Consider the following 17,358-nt stretch of genomic DNA (forward strand, 5'->3'; position numbering starts at 1 on the left):
GGGGGCACCGGGCCTATGAGCCAGGGTTACCGGGCCTGTGAGCCAGGGGCACCGGGCCTGTGAGCCGGGGTTACCTGGCCTGTGAGCCCGAGCTGCTCCTGCCCCGCCCGCAGTCGCATGGCCTGGAGTCCTCGGGGGAGGCAGCAGCTCGGGGTGAGCAGGCACCTCACTCGCCACTCACCAGCTGAGGGGCCTCGGCTCGGTTTTCTCACGTGTCCAGCGAGAACAATAAAGTGAACGAACCACGGTTTTCACTCTGACTGAGGCCAGGATCACTGAGCTGCTGTGGGCTTTGCCCAGAGAGCATCTGGTGGGAGGCATGCAGGCAGAGCTGCGGCCACACACGGACGCTCCCTGTGCCCGGGGTCCTGGCGGACGGAGCGGGATGCACAGACACGGAGGCTGTCCTTCCACACAGGGTCACGTGAGCCGCGTTCCCAGCACCAGTGCTGCCGCTTAAAGCCTCGTCGTTCAGCTGGACCTCGAGGCCCGAAGCATGAGCAGTGACGAGTGAGAGAGCGGGTTTAGCAGAGGCCCACGCAGAAGGGACATCGTCCCGGGGTCGCCGGGGAGAGCACGTGGTGGCCTCTATGCCGCCAGGTCACAGGCCCGCCTGGCACCGGCCTCGGAAGGAGCTCGCATGCGGCCGGAGCAGCTCCGGGCCCGGGGGCAGAGTCCGTGGCAGAGAGAACCGGTGGCCAGTGGGGTCCACACGTGTCCGTCCACGCACAGGTCTCCCTCCTCTCCCAGACTTCTCAGAGCCACTGAATGCCGGTCCCCTTGCCGGGCCTGTGACTGAGGGAGGTGACCCCGGATGCCCTGTCGTGACCCCGGGAGCTGCATCCGGCCGAGGCGCTGGCCTTCCCTCCTCCCCGTCGTGTCTCCCATGAGCTCCTCACGCCCATCCTCTTCCTTATCATCGTCGAACATCTAACCGGTCCTCCCTGCGTAAGTCGCTGTGTACCAGGCACTCTCCCCAGTGACCAGGTAGAGAGCAGCTTCGAGGCTCCTCATCATGAAGACGGACGCCCGGCTTTGGCTGGATCTTAAGGGAGAGAGTGATTCCAGTGGCTCCGTGTTTGAGGGCGCAGGCGCCGTGCGTGGAGGGAGCTTCTGGGAACAAGGTGTGACCCGCCTGGGCCTCCGACGCCCCCGGCTCCTTCCCAGGGAAGCGTTCGTCCTACCCGCCGTGTCGTGTTCAGTGAGGCCGCTCAGAGCGGGAACTGGGGATGATATTGACCGCGTGGCGGAGCCAGGGCGCTGCCAGCGTGGGCCAGTCCTTGCTGCCAGGCGCTTTCGTGAAAAGCACTGTTTTTCGGGAAGATGCCGTGGCTTTAGGAGGCCAGGGAGATTCAGCCACAGGTCCTTGCCCGAGGGCGGACGGCCAGTCTCACCCGTTTCCGTTTCTGTTCTTGTTTTGTTCCTTTACATCCAGTTTTCTGTCGATGGAGGACACAGCTGCTCCTCAAGAGGCGTTTCCCGGAAGGAGGAAAACCACCTGTGGGACTTTATTTCTGCTTTGCCACCCCCCTTTCTCCCTCCCCCCCTGTGGGTGGCGGACGGAGCGGGTGGCGGGCGGAGCGGGCGGCTCTGTCTTCCATCGGGAAGCACATCCCGGCCTGCGTCTGGGCCTTTCCTCCCGCCGCTCCCGCGGGTCCCTGTGCGCACAGGGAGGTCACACAGGTGCTCCAGGGGGAACCTGATGTTGCTGTTTCAGTGGGTGATCATTGCATGTGTATTTACTTACATTACTTGTATGGATAAGTGTTATCCCCATTTTACGGATGAGACAAGTTTAAAAAGACCGAGTAATTTCCCCAAGATCCCAGAGCTACTGAACGAGGGGTCCAGGGCCAGCGGCAGGGGCAGGAGGCCTGGCCTCACCCTGCCCAGGTCCAGGTGGGATCCCAGGTGGAACCCTCACCAGCCAGGCGTCCTGAGGCCAACGACTCAGACTCACCTTGAACTGGACAATGAAGACACACACACACACACACACATATACACATACACGTACATGTGCGTGAGAGCATGGCTTTGATTAAACTAATGCAGGTCCTGTCTCATGGTTTCAGGGACACGGGGACTTACTGTTTGATTTCTGCTGTAAGAAAAATTATGAGCCCAGCTGGCGTGGCTCAGGGGTTGAGCGTCGACCTATGAACCAGGAGGTCACGGTTCGATTCCTGGTCAGGGCACATGCCCGGGTTGTGGGCTCCATCACCAGTGTGGGGCATGCAGGAGGCAGCCGATCCGTGGTTCTCTCTCATCATGGATGTTTCTATCTCTCTCTTCCTCTCTGAGATCAATAAGAAATATAAGAAAATAATAAAATAAACGAGTCATGAAACCAGGTAAGGCAGCCTGCTCCTGGGCCAGGGTCTCCGTGGCTCTTACAGACCAGCATGCTCTTGTTGGTGCTGGCCTCACCCTGCCCAGGTCCAGGTGGGATCCCAGGTGGAACCCTCACCAGCCAGGCGTCCTGAGGCCAACGACTCAGACTCACCTTGAACTGGACAATGAAGACAACACACACACACACACACACACCCCTACACGTGTGCACGTGTATGAGAGCATGGCTTTGATTAAACTAATGCAGATCCTGTCTCATGGTTTCAGGGACACAGGGACTTACTGTTTGATTTCTGCTGTAAGAAGAAGAATGAGCCCAGCTGGCGTGGCTCAGGGGTTGAGGGTCGACCTATGAACCAGGAGGTCACGGTTCGATTCCTGGTCAGGGCACATGCCCGGGTTGTGGGCTCCATCACCAGTGTGGGGCATGCAGGAGGCAGCCGATCCGTGGTTCTCTCTCATCATGGATGTTTCTATCTCTCTCTTCCTCTCTGAGATCAATAAGAAATATAAGAAAATAATAAAATAAACGAGTCATGAAACCCAGGTAAGGCAGCCTGCTCCTGGGCCAGGGTCTCCGTGGCTCTTACAGACCAGCATGCTCTTGTTGGTGGCCCCGCAGCCCTGGCCACCACTCGGCCCCTCACCCCAGTATGAGCCTAGAGCTGGGGAAATCCTTCAGAGAGAAGGAGCATCCCGCACGCTCCCCAGGGGGAAAGGGAACACGTGAACCCTGATCCCATGCAGAACCCTAGGCCTTGTGTAGGTGAAGGTGCTCTGAGGGGTGTTTCTTAGGGCCATGCCTTGGAGGACACGCCCCGGACAGATAACTATCCTCACATGTTGACCTCAAGGCTCCTTCACACACATATGGACACAATGCGTTTATTCCTGTGCAATGCCTGTGTGACATTTCATATTGACAAGTGATTTGTGAGACATGCAAGAGGGTGTTAATATTGTTTACCGAGACGCCATTGTTCGATGTCCCGTTTTCAGGGACGAAGGCGGTGACAACCGTGGCTTCATTGTCCTAATGGGGCCGGATCTGTAATTCACATCATCGTCACCACCTTCCTTCCCCCTGAAATGGACTCTCGGTGATCATGCCGCTGAGGAAGCACGTCTCCTGAGAGGGCTGTGAATTCCGATCGCCAGTTATGCTGGTTACGAACGGCTCCGTGGTTTCGTTGGGACGTGGCCTTTACAGAACTTCAAACATTGTGCATTAGCTATGCATGCCTGTCTCTATCACACTGGATTTTACTCCTTGCAGCTTCTGTTCAATTTTAAAAGCAAACTTTGATGATTGACACAAAAATCTTTCTACATGACGTCTCACTAAAATTCAAGATACGGGCATCTGAGAGCAGCTCATAGGAGTCTATGTAAGGAAGGTGCTCAGGTGAGAGTGAAATATCGATTCTCGACCCCAAAGCAGTGACCGCCTGGGTGCGTCCCACATTTTACCTAATTCCTAGAGCAACATGCATATTGAATAAGGCCCTTTATGCAGATAAGGTGCCTGAGGCTTAGGAGGCTGTTGACCTGCTCGAGCTCACGTGGCCCCGAATCCAAAGTCATGAGCTTAGCCAGCAAAGTCACATCTGTATGAAGAACCTTTTGCTTGTCCATACCTATGGAACTGCTGTGTTAACAGGTTCTATTGAATTTATTGGGGTGACATTGGCTAATAAAACATATAGGTTTCAGGTATACAACTCCATAACACATCATCTGTATTTCGTATTGTGTGTTTACCACTCCACGTCACGTCTCCTCCCATCACCATTTATCCTCCGTTTACCTTCTTCTACTTCCCCTCACCCCCCCTTCCCTCTGGCAATCACCACATGTTGTCTGTGTCCATGAGACTTGAGAAGGGGAAGGGATTAAGCAAAGAAAAAAATATGTAACATTTTTTCAGAAACGACTTCTAAAGCGATGTTTGTCGCCAACAGCACATTCATTAGCATTGGTCGTACTAGTGTTAGGAATACGAGGTCTTCGTTCCTCCGGAGCAGCGGAATGATTTGTTCTTACTTGTTTCCCGGGAAGATGCTTCCTATCTGTGCTTTAAGAGCCTTGGGGTCAGGAATATAGAAAAGAACACGTTTTCAAACACCAATAAGAGTGTAAAGAAACCAGACTTGGGGGTGACCAGAATTAATGTGTAAGTGTTCCAGTTGGGAAGTCGGTAAAAAGGTACAGCCAATAGGAAACATTAGGGGCCTGACCAATATTTTAGAAGCTTTGACTATTACCTATTTTGGATTTGTCATTTCTTATGACTTTACTTGAAGAACTAGTCCATGGATGAGGATGATGATGGTGGTGAGGATACAGATGATGAGGATGATGGGGGTGGAGGTGGTGACAATGGTGGTGACAGTGATGATGGTGATTACGAGGGTGTTGGTGATGACTGTGATGATGTTGGAGGTGACAGTGGTGATGGTGGTGGTGACGATGATGATGGTAGTGGTGGTGATGACTGTGATGATGTTGGTGGTGGTGATAGTGGTGATAGTGGTGATGATGATGATGATAATGTTGGTGGTAGTGACGATGGTGGTGATGACAGTGATGATGATGGTGGTGATGTTTGTGATGGTGGTGGTGGTGATGATGATGATGGTGGTGATGACAGTGATGATGATGGTAGTGATAATGATGATGGTGGTAGTGACGATGGTGGTGATGACTGTGATAATGTTGGTGGTGATGACTGTAATGATGGTGGTGACAGTGGTGATGGTGGTGGTGATGACTGTGATGGTGACGTTGGTGGTGATGATGGTGGTGATGATGGTGGTGGTGGTGGTGGTGACAGTGATGATGATGGTAGTGATAATGATGATGGTGGTAGTGACGATGGTGGTGATGACTGTGATAATGTTGGTGGTGATGACTGTAATGATGGTGGTGACAGTGGTGATGGTGGTGGTGACGATGATGATGGTAGTGGTGGTGATGACTGTGATGATGTTGGTGGTGGTGATAGTGGTGATAGTGGTGATGATGATGATGATAATGTTGGTGGTAGTGACGATGGTGGTGATGACAGTGATGATGATGGTGGTGATGTTTGTGATGGTGGTGGTGGTGATGATGATGATGGTGGTGATGACAGTGATGATGATGGTCACCCTCCTAGACCACACGAGTAAGGAAAATCACTCAATTCAGCATCATCAACAGAAATATTAAGATGATATGGAAAGGAGGAAAGGGGGGGGAAGAAGGAAGGGAAGAAATGGAGAGGGGAGATGATTAAAAAGAAGAAGAGGGCAGAGAAGGGAAAAAGAAATGAGGGCAGGAAAGAGAGCTAACAGCCTCTGATACTATCTGAGGAGTAGGCAGAAAACACCTTTACTTTTAGACACCAGAAGGCTAACGGGATCCTGGCTAGCTGAGGAGCTATTGTTTTTGTCTCCCATGGAGAGGTCCACCAACAGATGAACTGCAGCCCTTGGATTTGAACACCAAGTTGCAATAAAAGTTTCCTGTAACCTAGAGATGCCCCCTTAGGTTTGTCCACTCTCAAATATCTCATTATCTGTGACTGACTCACCATCCTATAGTCTGGGGCATGCTCTATGCTCACCCAACTGTCCTAGTCATGTTGGTAGTGGTGATGGTGGTGGTGACAGTGGTGATGGTGGTGGTGATGACTGATGATGATGAAGGTGGTGGTGATGGTGACATTGATGGTAACCATTTTCTTTTTATTGAGCATTTTGTATGCACCAGATTCAGTTCTCATGTATGTTACTCTAAAGTATATGAACTCATTTACTTATCAGAGCAGCTTTACAAGATTGGTGCTGATTACCCTCGTTTTCATGTGAGGGGACTGAGGCAGAGGGGTAAGTCACTTGCCCAAACCCCACAGTAACCCAGCGTCCATGAGCTGAGCCAGGGCCGCCTTCCCGCTGGCCCCTCAGTGAGCAGCCCTGACACTCGCCCGGGGCTGCCGCCCATACGCTGCCGGGTTCTTCTCCAGCGTCAGTGCCTGTGCTTGTACTTCTGGAAGCTGTTCTTCGTTTCTTCTCCAGCTCCGCCCGTGTTCTCCTCCGATGGGTTCGGAGCCCTGTCTCAGCATTTACAGGCCATGGATTCTCCCGGCTCCAGCTCCTGCCCTCGGGGAGTGCGCACCGTGGCGCTGTCGCGAATGGAATCCCTTGCGTGTCTTTTCCCTCCGTTTGGTCATTTTTGGTCATTTTTGCTCTGACGTCGTTCTCTGTGGGCAGCGAGTTGGCGGGGGGGGGTGGGGTGGCAAGTTCCCTCCAGTGGATTCGTCTCCGTTTCTGGCGGTGGCTCAGGGGTGTCTCCTCCCTGTGCCCATCCTGAGGCCGCCTCACCCCTGCGGGGAGGGGGGGTCCCGTGCTCTGCAGACACAGCAGGTCCTGGGTCCCAGGTCCGCGCTGGTGCAGGCGCCCCGGTTTTACCTCTCGGACACCCTCCTTGTTACCAAGGGAACTGGGGGCGATATGGGCCTTGCGGTCCACCTTTCCCTTCGATGACTCCTCTAGTCCCCGTTCTCCGTGGGGAGGGAGCCCTGGGAGAGTCCTGGCTCCCAGCTGCTGCCCCTCTGAGAGGGTGAGCTCACCTCCCCCAAGAGTGTGGCCCAAAGCCTCGGCCGCTACACGCACAGGAGGGGAAGTTGCCCGGACACGGGTGCCGCATGGGGATCCTCCGTGTCCCTGGCTCTGGGTGTGGCTGTAACAAAGCGCCCTGCTTTCTCTTTCCTCCCGGACCGGATCATCTCTTTCGGGTGCGTCTGCACAGTAACCTCTCATTTGTGGAACTTTCTTAACTCCAGGGAAAGGTGGGTGCAGGAAGGGAGATTGTGGGGTACAGTAAGTGAAGAAGGAGCATCGTGCCTTTTGAGACAAGAGAACAGTTTAATTTTCTCCTGTCAAACAACGGGGTGGTTTAATCATCTCAGCCTTTTAAAGCCTCAGACTTTTAAGTTTCTTCCATCTTTGACATGATTTCTCTTTGCAATTCCACCCACGCCCGGGAGAATAATAACGCGCTAATGTTCTATTCTCCCCGAGCTCTTTCTGCGAGAACTCCAAGCACTTTGTAGACGCTGCCATTTATCCTGACAACACCTTTGCGCACCCTGGAAACCAACTTGTGAGCAAAAGTTGGTTGAATGGAAAGTGAGGCCCCAGGTACCTACCTTCGACCACGCGGGAAACAGAAGGTCCGATGGTACCGTGGCCTCGTCCACAGAAGTGCCACCAGCAACGCAGGGAAGGCTGCCCCCTTCCAGCCCAAGGTGGCGTTGTCTAACCTGAAACGATAGGTGAGAGAGCAGATGGCCGTCCTGAACAGTCCTGAAGGGGCAGGTGTGACACGAGGGCGTCTTGCTCGGCTGTTTTATGTCCTGGGTCTGGGGACCGCACGGCCAGCGAGGGTCCCTGTGGCGGGAGAGAAGCCAGCGCCCAGCGCCGACTGGCAGGGCCTGGGCATGAAGGGCACGTGTTCCCGGAACACGCACCTCTGCTGGCACTGGGACCCCTGGGGGTGTGGAGCAGGTGGTAGTTAGTCATCCAGGCAGCGGCACCCCAAGAACTGTCCCTGGGGCCCTGGGTGGAGGAGCCAGTGTGCCCACCAGCTCCTGTAAGAGATGCAGATGGAGGCTGCCGGGCCCATGTGGCGCTGGCTTAACCCACTGCTGCCCCTGGACTTGACTCCCGATGCTTCTGGAACCATCCTCCCCAGATGGTCATGGGGCTCCCTCCTTCGCTCCCATAGCGCCTCTGTTCAAATGCCCGCTTGGCAAAGGGGCTCCCGGCCTCCCTGACCCACCAAGCCTCCCTCGGGACCGTGCTGTGCAGCCCCCACACCAGCCCACGTGCCTCCCGCCTCTCCTTACCGTCCGTCTCTCTGGGAGGCCGGGCTTGCTGCTCACATCCTCTGTCGCAGGACCCAGGATGGCGGCTCCCCCAGGGGGACACGCGAGGGGACCCCAGCAGTTTCTGGGGTATGGCTGTGTGTCCTGCAGCTGACGTGGGGACAGGGCTCTGCAGTGCTGTCATCTCTGTGAGCCACACCCTGTCGCCGCTGGAGGTGGGGATAACGCGGACACTCTGCCATCAGCCGGATGACCTGTGTGACCCGGGGCCCGGGACATGGAAAGGCTTCAGGGAAAAGTGCTCTGGAGGTCGGCCTGGTGGTGCGAGAGGAGGGGCTGCAGACTGGGGGGCGCGGTTTGCACTGCGCTCGCTCTGTTTGCCTGTCTCGGGGTCCCTGCTGGGTTTTACGGTCTGGAGTTTGGGTGAGTTTGGGTTTTTTGTCATCTTTTCACTGCAATGCATCTTCCAGGGATATTTTTCAAGAAACATATGCAGGTGGCATGTTTACTGAACACATACATGCATATATGACTTTCATATGTTCACATGGATATGTCAGTTGCCTTCAGACAGCTTGGCTGCAGAGATGATTCTTCCATTACAAACAGCAGACGTGTCCCCTGCCTCTGGCGTGCATGTTACCGGACGCCTGAGGCTGGTCTGTTTGCCCTTTCAGAGGGCCTGGGCGTTCTTCCTGCCGATGACCACGCAGCAGGGCTCTCTGAGGACGGATCCGAGGACCTCAGACGAAGGGCAGCTCTGAAGGAATCTCTGTGGCCCCGCCGAGCAGATGGTCTGAGGAACCTACGTCAGAGCTTTGCTGAGACTCGGGATGATCCCCGGGAACCGGGTTCATGCGGTTGGGCCCCTGGTTACCCATCTGGGCTCCCACATCAGCTGAGTCTTGGGTTACTGTCCCCAGTGGTGGGCGCATGTGGGATGATTATTTTATTATTATCTTCATCTTTAAACTAGAGGCCCAGTGCATGAAATTCTTGCACGGGTAGGGTCCCTAGGCCTGGCCAGAGATCAGGGCCGATCAGGGCCTTCCTTCCGGCTGCTGGCCAGGGCCTTCCTTCGTTCCGTGCTGCCCCCTGGTGGTCAGCACACTTCATAGCGAGCGATCGAACTCCCAGTCTCCCAGTCGAACTCCGGAGGGGACACTTTGCATATTAGCCTTTTATATATATAGATAAATAGATGCCTCCCAACACAATCCCTTTTTAAAAATAGATTCCCACCCTTCTGTATCTGAGAATACTGTAGGTCAGTGGTCGGCAAACTCATTAGTCAACAGAGCCAAATATCAACAGTACAACGATTGACATTTCTTTTGAGAGCCAAATTTTTTAAACTTAAAAGATATAGGTAGGTACATTGTTATTAACTTAATTAGGGTACTCCTAAGGCTTAGGAAGAGCCACACTCAAGGGGCCAAAGAGCCGCGTGAGGCTTGCGAGCCGCAGTTTGCCAACCACTGCTGTAGGTAATTTATCCCAGTATCCCTACATTTTCCTTTATCTCTCATGTCTGTCAGTTAGAGAATAAAGTCAGGATGAAAAAACATCCCTGCTATGTTCCCGGGATTTTCCATCTAAAGAAGTTTGCTATTCAGTTTCACTGACATTGACTTTTCACTGGGAAGGTTTAAATATATCCCTTTTCTCTAACCTCTCTTTAATTAGCCTCATTTCAAATGGTAATTCTTTTTCTTTATATTAAATGTTCGTAACTCTTACATAACATAGCTGATGAAGAAAGCAGGGCCCGGCCAGCTCACGCCCCCAAGTGGTTTATACTTCCTCTGGGGACACCAGTGCCTTCGGGGGCCCGGAGTGTCCCTGAGGCCAGGCCCCCGTCCTCCGCTGTCCTGTTCCAGGCTGTTCGCATTTCCACTGTCTCATCCACATGCTGGTTGGCTTAAAAATGCACTTTTCCCCCAAAATGTTACCGTGACACCCCCCTCCCTTTTATCCCGGCCTCTTCCGTCGTGTCACTCTCCGGTCCCCATCCGGGCGGTGTTGTGTCTGTTCGCATTCCCACTGTCTCATCCACATGCTGGTTGGCTTAAAAATGCACTTTTCCCCCAAAATGTTACCGTGACACCCCCTCCCTTTTATCCCGGCCTCTTCCCTCGTGTCCCTCTCCGGTCCCCATCCGGGCGGCGTTGTGTGTGGAGAAAACTGCTGTGGGAACCGCACACAACTGTCTTCAAACGGTCACATTCCTCAAAATGCATGTCATTTCCTGCAGCTCCAAGGGGAGCCGGCAGACTGAGCTTTGCGTCAGGCCAGCGCCCTGCACCCCAAGTCCCCCCGGAATTGGGTGGGGCCAGCGCTGTGAGCTGACTGGTGCACACCCTCCGTCCTGCACGCGGGGGAGACGCTGGTCGGCCCTGGTGTCAGCAGCACCGGAGCGTGCAACAAAAGCGTGGTTCAAAGGAAGCTTCTGGGGGTAAAATATACACTTATTTGTTTGGGGTCAGACTTTATGCAGAATCCCCGAGGCCGGCAGCTGCTGCTCCACCTGCCAGGCGGCAGGGCGGTCGCCTGGTGTGCAGGGCGCTCAGTAGCAGTACAGACGCCCAGGGTCATGTGACCTGGAGCTTCTGGTGAGAGTGAGTTACCCTTAACCTCTGACGCCGCGTGGGAGTGACACACACGTGGACGGTTAGGGGGGAGGGAGGCACCTAGCTCTCCAGACAGCGGGGCGGGCGCCAGGCCGTCCCTGCGCTGCTTCCTGTCACGGCCCCGGACGGGCTGGGACACAGCCTTCGCTCACGCTCATCTCATGCCAAGAGGAGACTGTGGAACTATCCGACACACTCGTGAAGATTACGCTGTTTCACTCAGAAACACTGTGAAGCATGTGTTTGATGAAATCCACAAACCTGCGGTGACAGCGCCCACCTGAGTGGCCACCCGGGAGCCCTGGGAAGCAGAGCAATTCCTAACCTCTCGTCCCAACGCCAGCGATTTGTGGCGGCACGTGACACGATCATCCCTCGTGGCTCTCAGAGGGAATTTCCAGCAGCTTTGGGGATTTTATTAAGCCTTAGCTCTCTGATCTATCGGTGCCATCTTATAGGCTGTGCTCACCGTAAGGCATTAGAAACATTACAATGAACCGATGAATTATTTAAAAAGGCGAGCAGGACTGTATGAGACTCGGTCCCTGCAGGCGAGTGGATCACAGAGGGGGTTGCGTGCTCACCGGGTGCCCAGGCGCGGGGACCTCGGATGGAATAAGTGTCTCGGCCTCGGTGAGTTCCTTCCTGTCCCGCTTGCCTTCCCGACAGGGGACCTGTTTGCCAGGAAAGCATCTGGATCCCATCGCTCTCGTCTCCATGTGGACACGGAGGGGATCTGGAACCACTTAGGACGTCAGCGTCTGTAAGTGGCACTTAGGGTGCGGACAGGAAATGAGAGTGACAGCCGGGCTGTCCAGAGCCACTGGGAGTGCGAGTCCACCTTCCTGCTTACGGCACTTTCTTGGGTCTTAACTCAGAGCTCAAAGTATCACATTTCATGAAGCAAACAAAGCAACAGAGTGCAGTCCGGCCCGTGTGGCTCAGTGGTTGAGCGTCAACCTATGAACCAGGAGGTCAGGGTTCAATTCCCAGTCAGGGCACAGGCCCGGGTTGTGGGCTCCATCCCCAGTGGGGGGCGTGCAGGAGGCAGCCGATCCATGATTCTCTCTCATCATTGATGTTTCTATCCTGCTCTCCCTATCCCTTCCTCTCTCTGAAATCAATCATTTTTTTAAACTTGTTCTTGCCTAGTGTGAGTCTCAGGGGAAAAGCAGAAATGCATCCATAGTAAACCCTTCATGCCGGGAGCTGGTCTTGCTTTGGAACAATCCCAACAGCGACGACGCATTCATTTTCGAAGGGCTCAGTGTGAGTCAGAAAGTCCTGCTTTGTACGGAGTCAGCCTCTCTCTCCATTGCATCCTCTTTAACCCTCTCCCTTAAAAAGGCTAACCCAGTGGTCGGCACACCGCGGCTCCTGGAGTGTGGCTCTTCCACAAAATACCACATGTAGAAATGCATCCATAGTAAACCCCTCGTGCCGGGAGCTGGTCTTGCTTCGAGAACACTCTCCCCACTCCCCTTGGGTCCAATCCCAACAGCGACGACGCATTTCATGTTCGAAGGGCTCAGTGTGAGTCAGAAAGGCCTGCTTTGTACGGAGTCAGCCTCTCTCTCCATTGCATCCTCTTTAACCCTCTCCCTTAAGAAGGCTAACCTGTTGCTGTTCTGTATGACGCTCCAATCTCTAAGGCTAGCTACGGATAACTGTCCACGCTGTCCGTGCGCTGCCCTTTGTCACGCCCGAGATTCCGCGTGAACACCGTCAGTGGCCTCCTGGGACCTTGGGCAGAGGACTTGGGGACCGCTTCCATTTCTTAAAACCGGACTTCCGTTTATTCATCCTACAGTGGCCTGGCAGCATCCTTCCTCTCCGCCATGGCATCGTGCCACGGCCCCTCCTCCGCTGAGTCCCCGGAGATGCCGGGCCGTGCCTTCCCTCAGGAGGCAGCGGGCCAGGCCAGCCAGATCGGTCTCATTCAAGGGCGTATCTCGGGCTGGTGGATTGATTGGTGTTGACTTCAGCCACTGCATGTTATTGATTATTGGTATTCACATTCAGCCAGAAGTTTAAACCACCCTCCCGGGGCAGTTTAGGAGGGAGGCTCCATCTTGGGAGAATTTCTGCTGGTTTTCCACCTCCCCTTCCCCACCCCTCTTTCATGGGTGCTGGCAGTGAGGCCTCCTCCCCAGGCTGGGCTGCTGCGGGGTCTCCGGTCGCTCAGGGCCGGTGCTCAGTTCCGGAGGCAGGAAGGGCTGACCTCTGGCCAGTCTGCCCTGGAAAACCACCTGTGCTGCCCGGGCCGCTGGCCGCAGGAAGGGGCTCCCGCCTCCGATTCAGGGGTGACCCTGACCGTGGGCGCGTTGAGTTCACGGGAGCACCGAGGGGTCCAAGTGTTCCCAAGTACATGTGACCGCTTGCTGAGAATCAAACCATGTGAAAGTGCTTAGAACACAACACAGACGCTCCCCCAGCCCCTCTCCGTCCTGCTTCCAAGAAACAATTGCTTCCAAGCCTCTGTTCCTGCTTTTTAGGCATTTATTTCCTTTGTTCTAAATAATACATTGTGATTGCTCGGTGAGGTCTCTGTTTGCCAACTTCCCAGCTGAGTTTCTGTCATGGAAAAGAGGACCGGTTCTTGGCAGGCAGGCGCCCCCTGCCACCACCCCCTGCCACCGCTGCTCTGCGCCCCGTGAGCTCAGTGCCTGGTGACCAATCCGAATCCTGGGCAGCGTGGTGCCTTGGCGTGTTTTGGTCCCTGTCAATATTCCTCGCGCCTGAGCCAAACAGGGAACTTGGATTCCATTTCCCCTCGTACGGCGTTTACTTTCCCCGCAGTCAGTGTTGGCCTTGCTCTCATGAGCTTCGTGTTTCAGCGACACCATGGTCTTGTTTCCACGCGCCCGACCAGATCTGTCACAGCTGGCCACACGGTTCCCAGACGTATCCACACGCACATAGGGCGCTCTATCTCAGCTTGCGGGTCCTGCCCTCAGAGCTCTCCCCCACCCCCCGCTCTGCCCACCTGCAGGGCTCCCCCCGTACTCCCAGCGCCTCTGTGCTGCGAGGTCCCTCTGCACCCCCCTCTGGCCTGCTCCCCGTTTCCTCGGTTGACCCCGGTGTTCTGGCACGTCATCTGGCAGCTTCCTGGCAAAGGGCACCTGGCAGGAATAGCTTGTGGCTGCAGAGGCCTTAGGAGACAATCGAGGGGAAATGCTTTATGACACGGGGCGTGCTGATGGCTTCCTGGATTGACACGGAAAGCACAGGCAACCCAAGGGAAGGGCCCGTTGGGCTTCAAATGAAAGACTGTGTGCCCCCAAGAACACAACAGGCAGAGCGAGAAGACTCCATGGAATGGGAGGAAATGTGTGAGTCATATCCCTGGTAAGGGGTTGTCCAGACTGCACGTCAGCAACCACAACACCCCACAGCCCAATTACAAAGCGAGCAGAGGCCCCGGCTGGGGTGGCTCAGTGGATAGAGTATTGGCCTGCGGACTGAAGGGTCCTGACTCGATTCCGGTCCAGGGCACATGCTCGGGTTGCGGGCTCCATCCGCAGTGTGGGGCGTGCAGGAGGCAGCCAATCTATGATTCTCCTATCATTGATGTTTCTCTCTCTCTCTCCCTCTCTCTTCTTTCTTCTCCGAAATCAATAAAAATTAAAAAAAATAAAGTGAGCAAAGGACTTTGAGTAAACATTTCTCCAAAGAGACAGACAGAGGTTTAATGAGCACAGACACGATGCTTAGCATCTCTAAGCACCAAGGAGACACGATCAGAACCACAGGGAGGCCCCACTCAAACTCACCAGGATGGCTGTTACTTAAAAAATAAATAAGGACATGGAGGTATTGGACCCCTGTGCCTTACGGATGGGCATGTGACGGGTGCAGCGGCTGTGGAAATGGTATGGTGATTCCTCAAAACTTTCCATGTAGAATCATCACATGATCCAGCACTCCGCTTCTGGGTATAAGACTCCAAAGACATGGAGGCAGGAGGCCAAAGAGAGAGCGGTGCCTCCAGGTTCACAGTGGTGTGACTCACAGTCGTCAAAGGTGGGAGCAGCCCATCAGGGGTGAGCGGATGAGCCAAGGCCGTCTGTCCATCCAGGGGAGTCGTATGCAGCCTCCAAAAGGAAGGGCTCCTGACCGCACTGCAACGTAGATGAAGCGTGGCATGTTGTCACGTGAATAAGCCAGGCTCAAGGGGACACATGCTGTATGAGTTCACGCGGGTGAAGTTCCCAGAGAGTCAGACTCACAGACAGAAGGTGCATTCCGGGTGGTTTCCAGGGCCTGAGGGTGGGGAGGGGGAGCGAGTGTTTAATGGGGACAGAGTTTCAGTGTGGGAAGATGGAACGTTCTGGAGAGGGACCGTGGAAATGTCTGCACAACTATGTAAATGCATTTAATGCCACAGAACCAACCACTTTAAAATTGCTAAAATGGTACATTTCCCAGCGTCCCTGGCGGGTCTGAAGTGGGGGTTGGAGCTGATGCGAGGTCCTGGCCGCCACGGCTCCGGATCGGAGTGGGGAGCTGTGCCGTGTGGGCCTGTGTGGGCCCCACTTCCAGGTCAGCTGTGGCCCTGGTCACCGTCGGCTGTCCTAGAGGGTCTCCCTGGATGGAGACTCCCTGTGGGTGTCTCCGGAGCAACCGGCCTTAACCCATGTCCCGTTGTCCCTGCAGGCAGCTGCCTCCCCTTCGCGCCGACAAGTGGGAGCAGAGGGTCCGCCCTGCTGACCCTGAGAAGCAGGACCGACGCCCGGGAGCAGATGAGCGATGACCCGGCCACAGGCAGCCCGGACTCCTTCCACGTCCCAGGTACCCGGGCCGCTGCTGTGACCCACCCCACCCTCCTCTCCAGCGATTACTGTTGGATTATCTATTTCTCTCTCCGATTCTGTCTGCTTTTGCTTCATGTGTTTTGGTGCCCTGTTGTTCAGTGCATATATTTTTATGGCTTTACTAGTGACCCGGTGCACGAAATTCATGCACATTAAAAGGGAATTAATTAGAGGAAATATTTTAATATTGCTATTTGCCCTTTCTCTATAATAGAAGTGTCAGAGATGAAAGAAAAATAGCAAAATGCATATGAAAATCTTCCTCCTGTCAGAGTCTGGGGCGCACCACGGGACCAGAGTCAAGTCCCCGCCCACCCATGTGCACCTTGAAATTGCATGAGACCCAGACCTGGCTGGCCTCACCCTCATTGGACTAGATCCAGACCCGGCCGGCCCCACCCCCGTCAAGCCCCGCTGGGTAGGGATGCTGCCTCAGGTCTCCTGGCCCAGCACCAGGGTGGGGGGCATGGCCTGAGGTCTCCGTCAAGCCCCACCAGGCGGGGGGCACAGCCTCAGGTCCCTGCTGATTGCCCGTTAAGGCTCGTTATGGGAACTCAGCCTCCACGCAGCCATCTGACCATTACGGTGTGGTGGTCAATTTGCATATTCCCTCTTTATTAGATAGGGTCTTTTGGTGGTTTGAACTCTGTATTCTCAGCATGTTACTCATCCCATGAGTGGGGTCTGGGTAGGCAGAGGAACCCCCTCCCGCTGCTCTTGCCTGGGATACAGGTGCGGGGGATGGGGAGGCAGGATGAGAAACGCCCAGTCTGCTCCTCCCAGGAAGGTAGCCCAGTGACCGAGGGCTGGGGCACAGCGAGCCCTGCCGTTTTCCTGCTGCGGCACCTGGAGGGGCTCCCGGGAGGAGGGAGTGACGATACACAGGCCTCGCCATTCTTTACCGATTTCTGTAGATTTTCTTGGACACATGCTTCTTCGTCCGCTGTGTGCCCTTAGGGCCACTTCCAGAAGCTTTACCTGTTTGGTTTTTTCATTAAAAATAGTTTTCATGCCCGGCTGGCGTGGCTTGGTGGTTGAGCATTGACCCATGAACCAGGAGCTCACAGTTTGATTCCCGGTCAGGGCACAGGCCCGGATTGTGGGCTCGATCCCCAGTGTGGGGCGTGCCGGAGGCAGCCGATCAATGATTGTCTCTCATCATTGATGTTTCTATCTCTCTCTCCTCGCTCCCTCTCTGAAATCAATAAAAATATATTTGAAAAGTAGTTTTTCCCAGTTTCACCGGGAAAGGCCTGCAGAGCTCTCACACCGCGCGTGGGAAGCCGTTAGGTTTCAGTATAGAAACATTTTTCATTTCATGGGAAAGCGTGTTACGGAAATGAGGCCGTAAAATGGACATGGTTTCCCACTGGCTTCCTTTTCAAATAAGAGGTTTCTGCCAGGGGCTCCCACGCTGCCCGAACGGAAGGCTCCGGCAGACACGGAAGCTGCCACGTGTGGAACCGTGTTCTCAGGGGTCGGTGTCTCAGTGACAGGTTCTTGTTTTGTTTTCGAGCCTGATTTTGTTCTGACTTTGCATCCTCACTGTCAACAAGCCGCTTTCTCACGCAGCCTCCGTCCCACTCCCACATGGAGGGGACCTGGGCCTGGGACGGGGCATGTGCGCCCCAGTGGGGACGGACGGGGCCAGCGAGCCTGAGGGCAGGGCCCAGCGAGCCAGGGGGCAGGG

At 54.9% G+C, this 17,358-nt stretch overlaps 1 protein-coding gene across 5 annotated transcripts in view; it reads left to right on the top strand.

Annotated features, from left to right (window-relative positions):
• Positions 1 to 17,358, top strand: part of PDE10A (phosphodiesterase 10A) — a 216,532-nt gene that overhangs the window by 59,983 nt on the left and 139,191 nt on the right. For 4 of the 5 annotated variants that reach the window (XM_005857164.2, XM_005857162.2, XM_005857165.2 and 1 more), the window contains exon 2: positions 15,511 to 15,645. In XM_005857164.2, the coding sequence (XP_005857226.1) occupies positions 15,597 to 15,645 (49 nt within the window). In that variant the 5' untranslated portion in view covers positions 15,511 to 15,596. Of the gene's footprint in view, positions 1 to 4,792; positions 4,798 to 15,510; positions 15,646 to 17,358 lie in introns of those variants that run through there. The other variant, XM_014542300.1, reaches the window with a different exon arrangement.

The sequence above is a fragment of the Myotis brandtii genome, unplaced genomic scaffold, assembly GCF_000412655.1.
Source record: "Myotis brandtii unplaced genomic scaffold, ASM41265v1 scaffold1077, whole genome shotgun sequence".
NCBI lineage: Eukaryota > Metazoa > Chordata > Mammalia > Chiroptera > Vespertilionidae > Myotis > Myotis brandtii.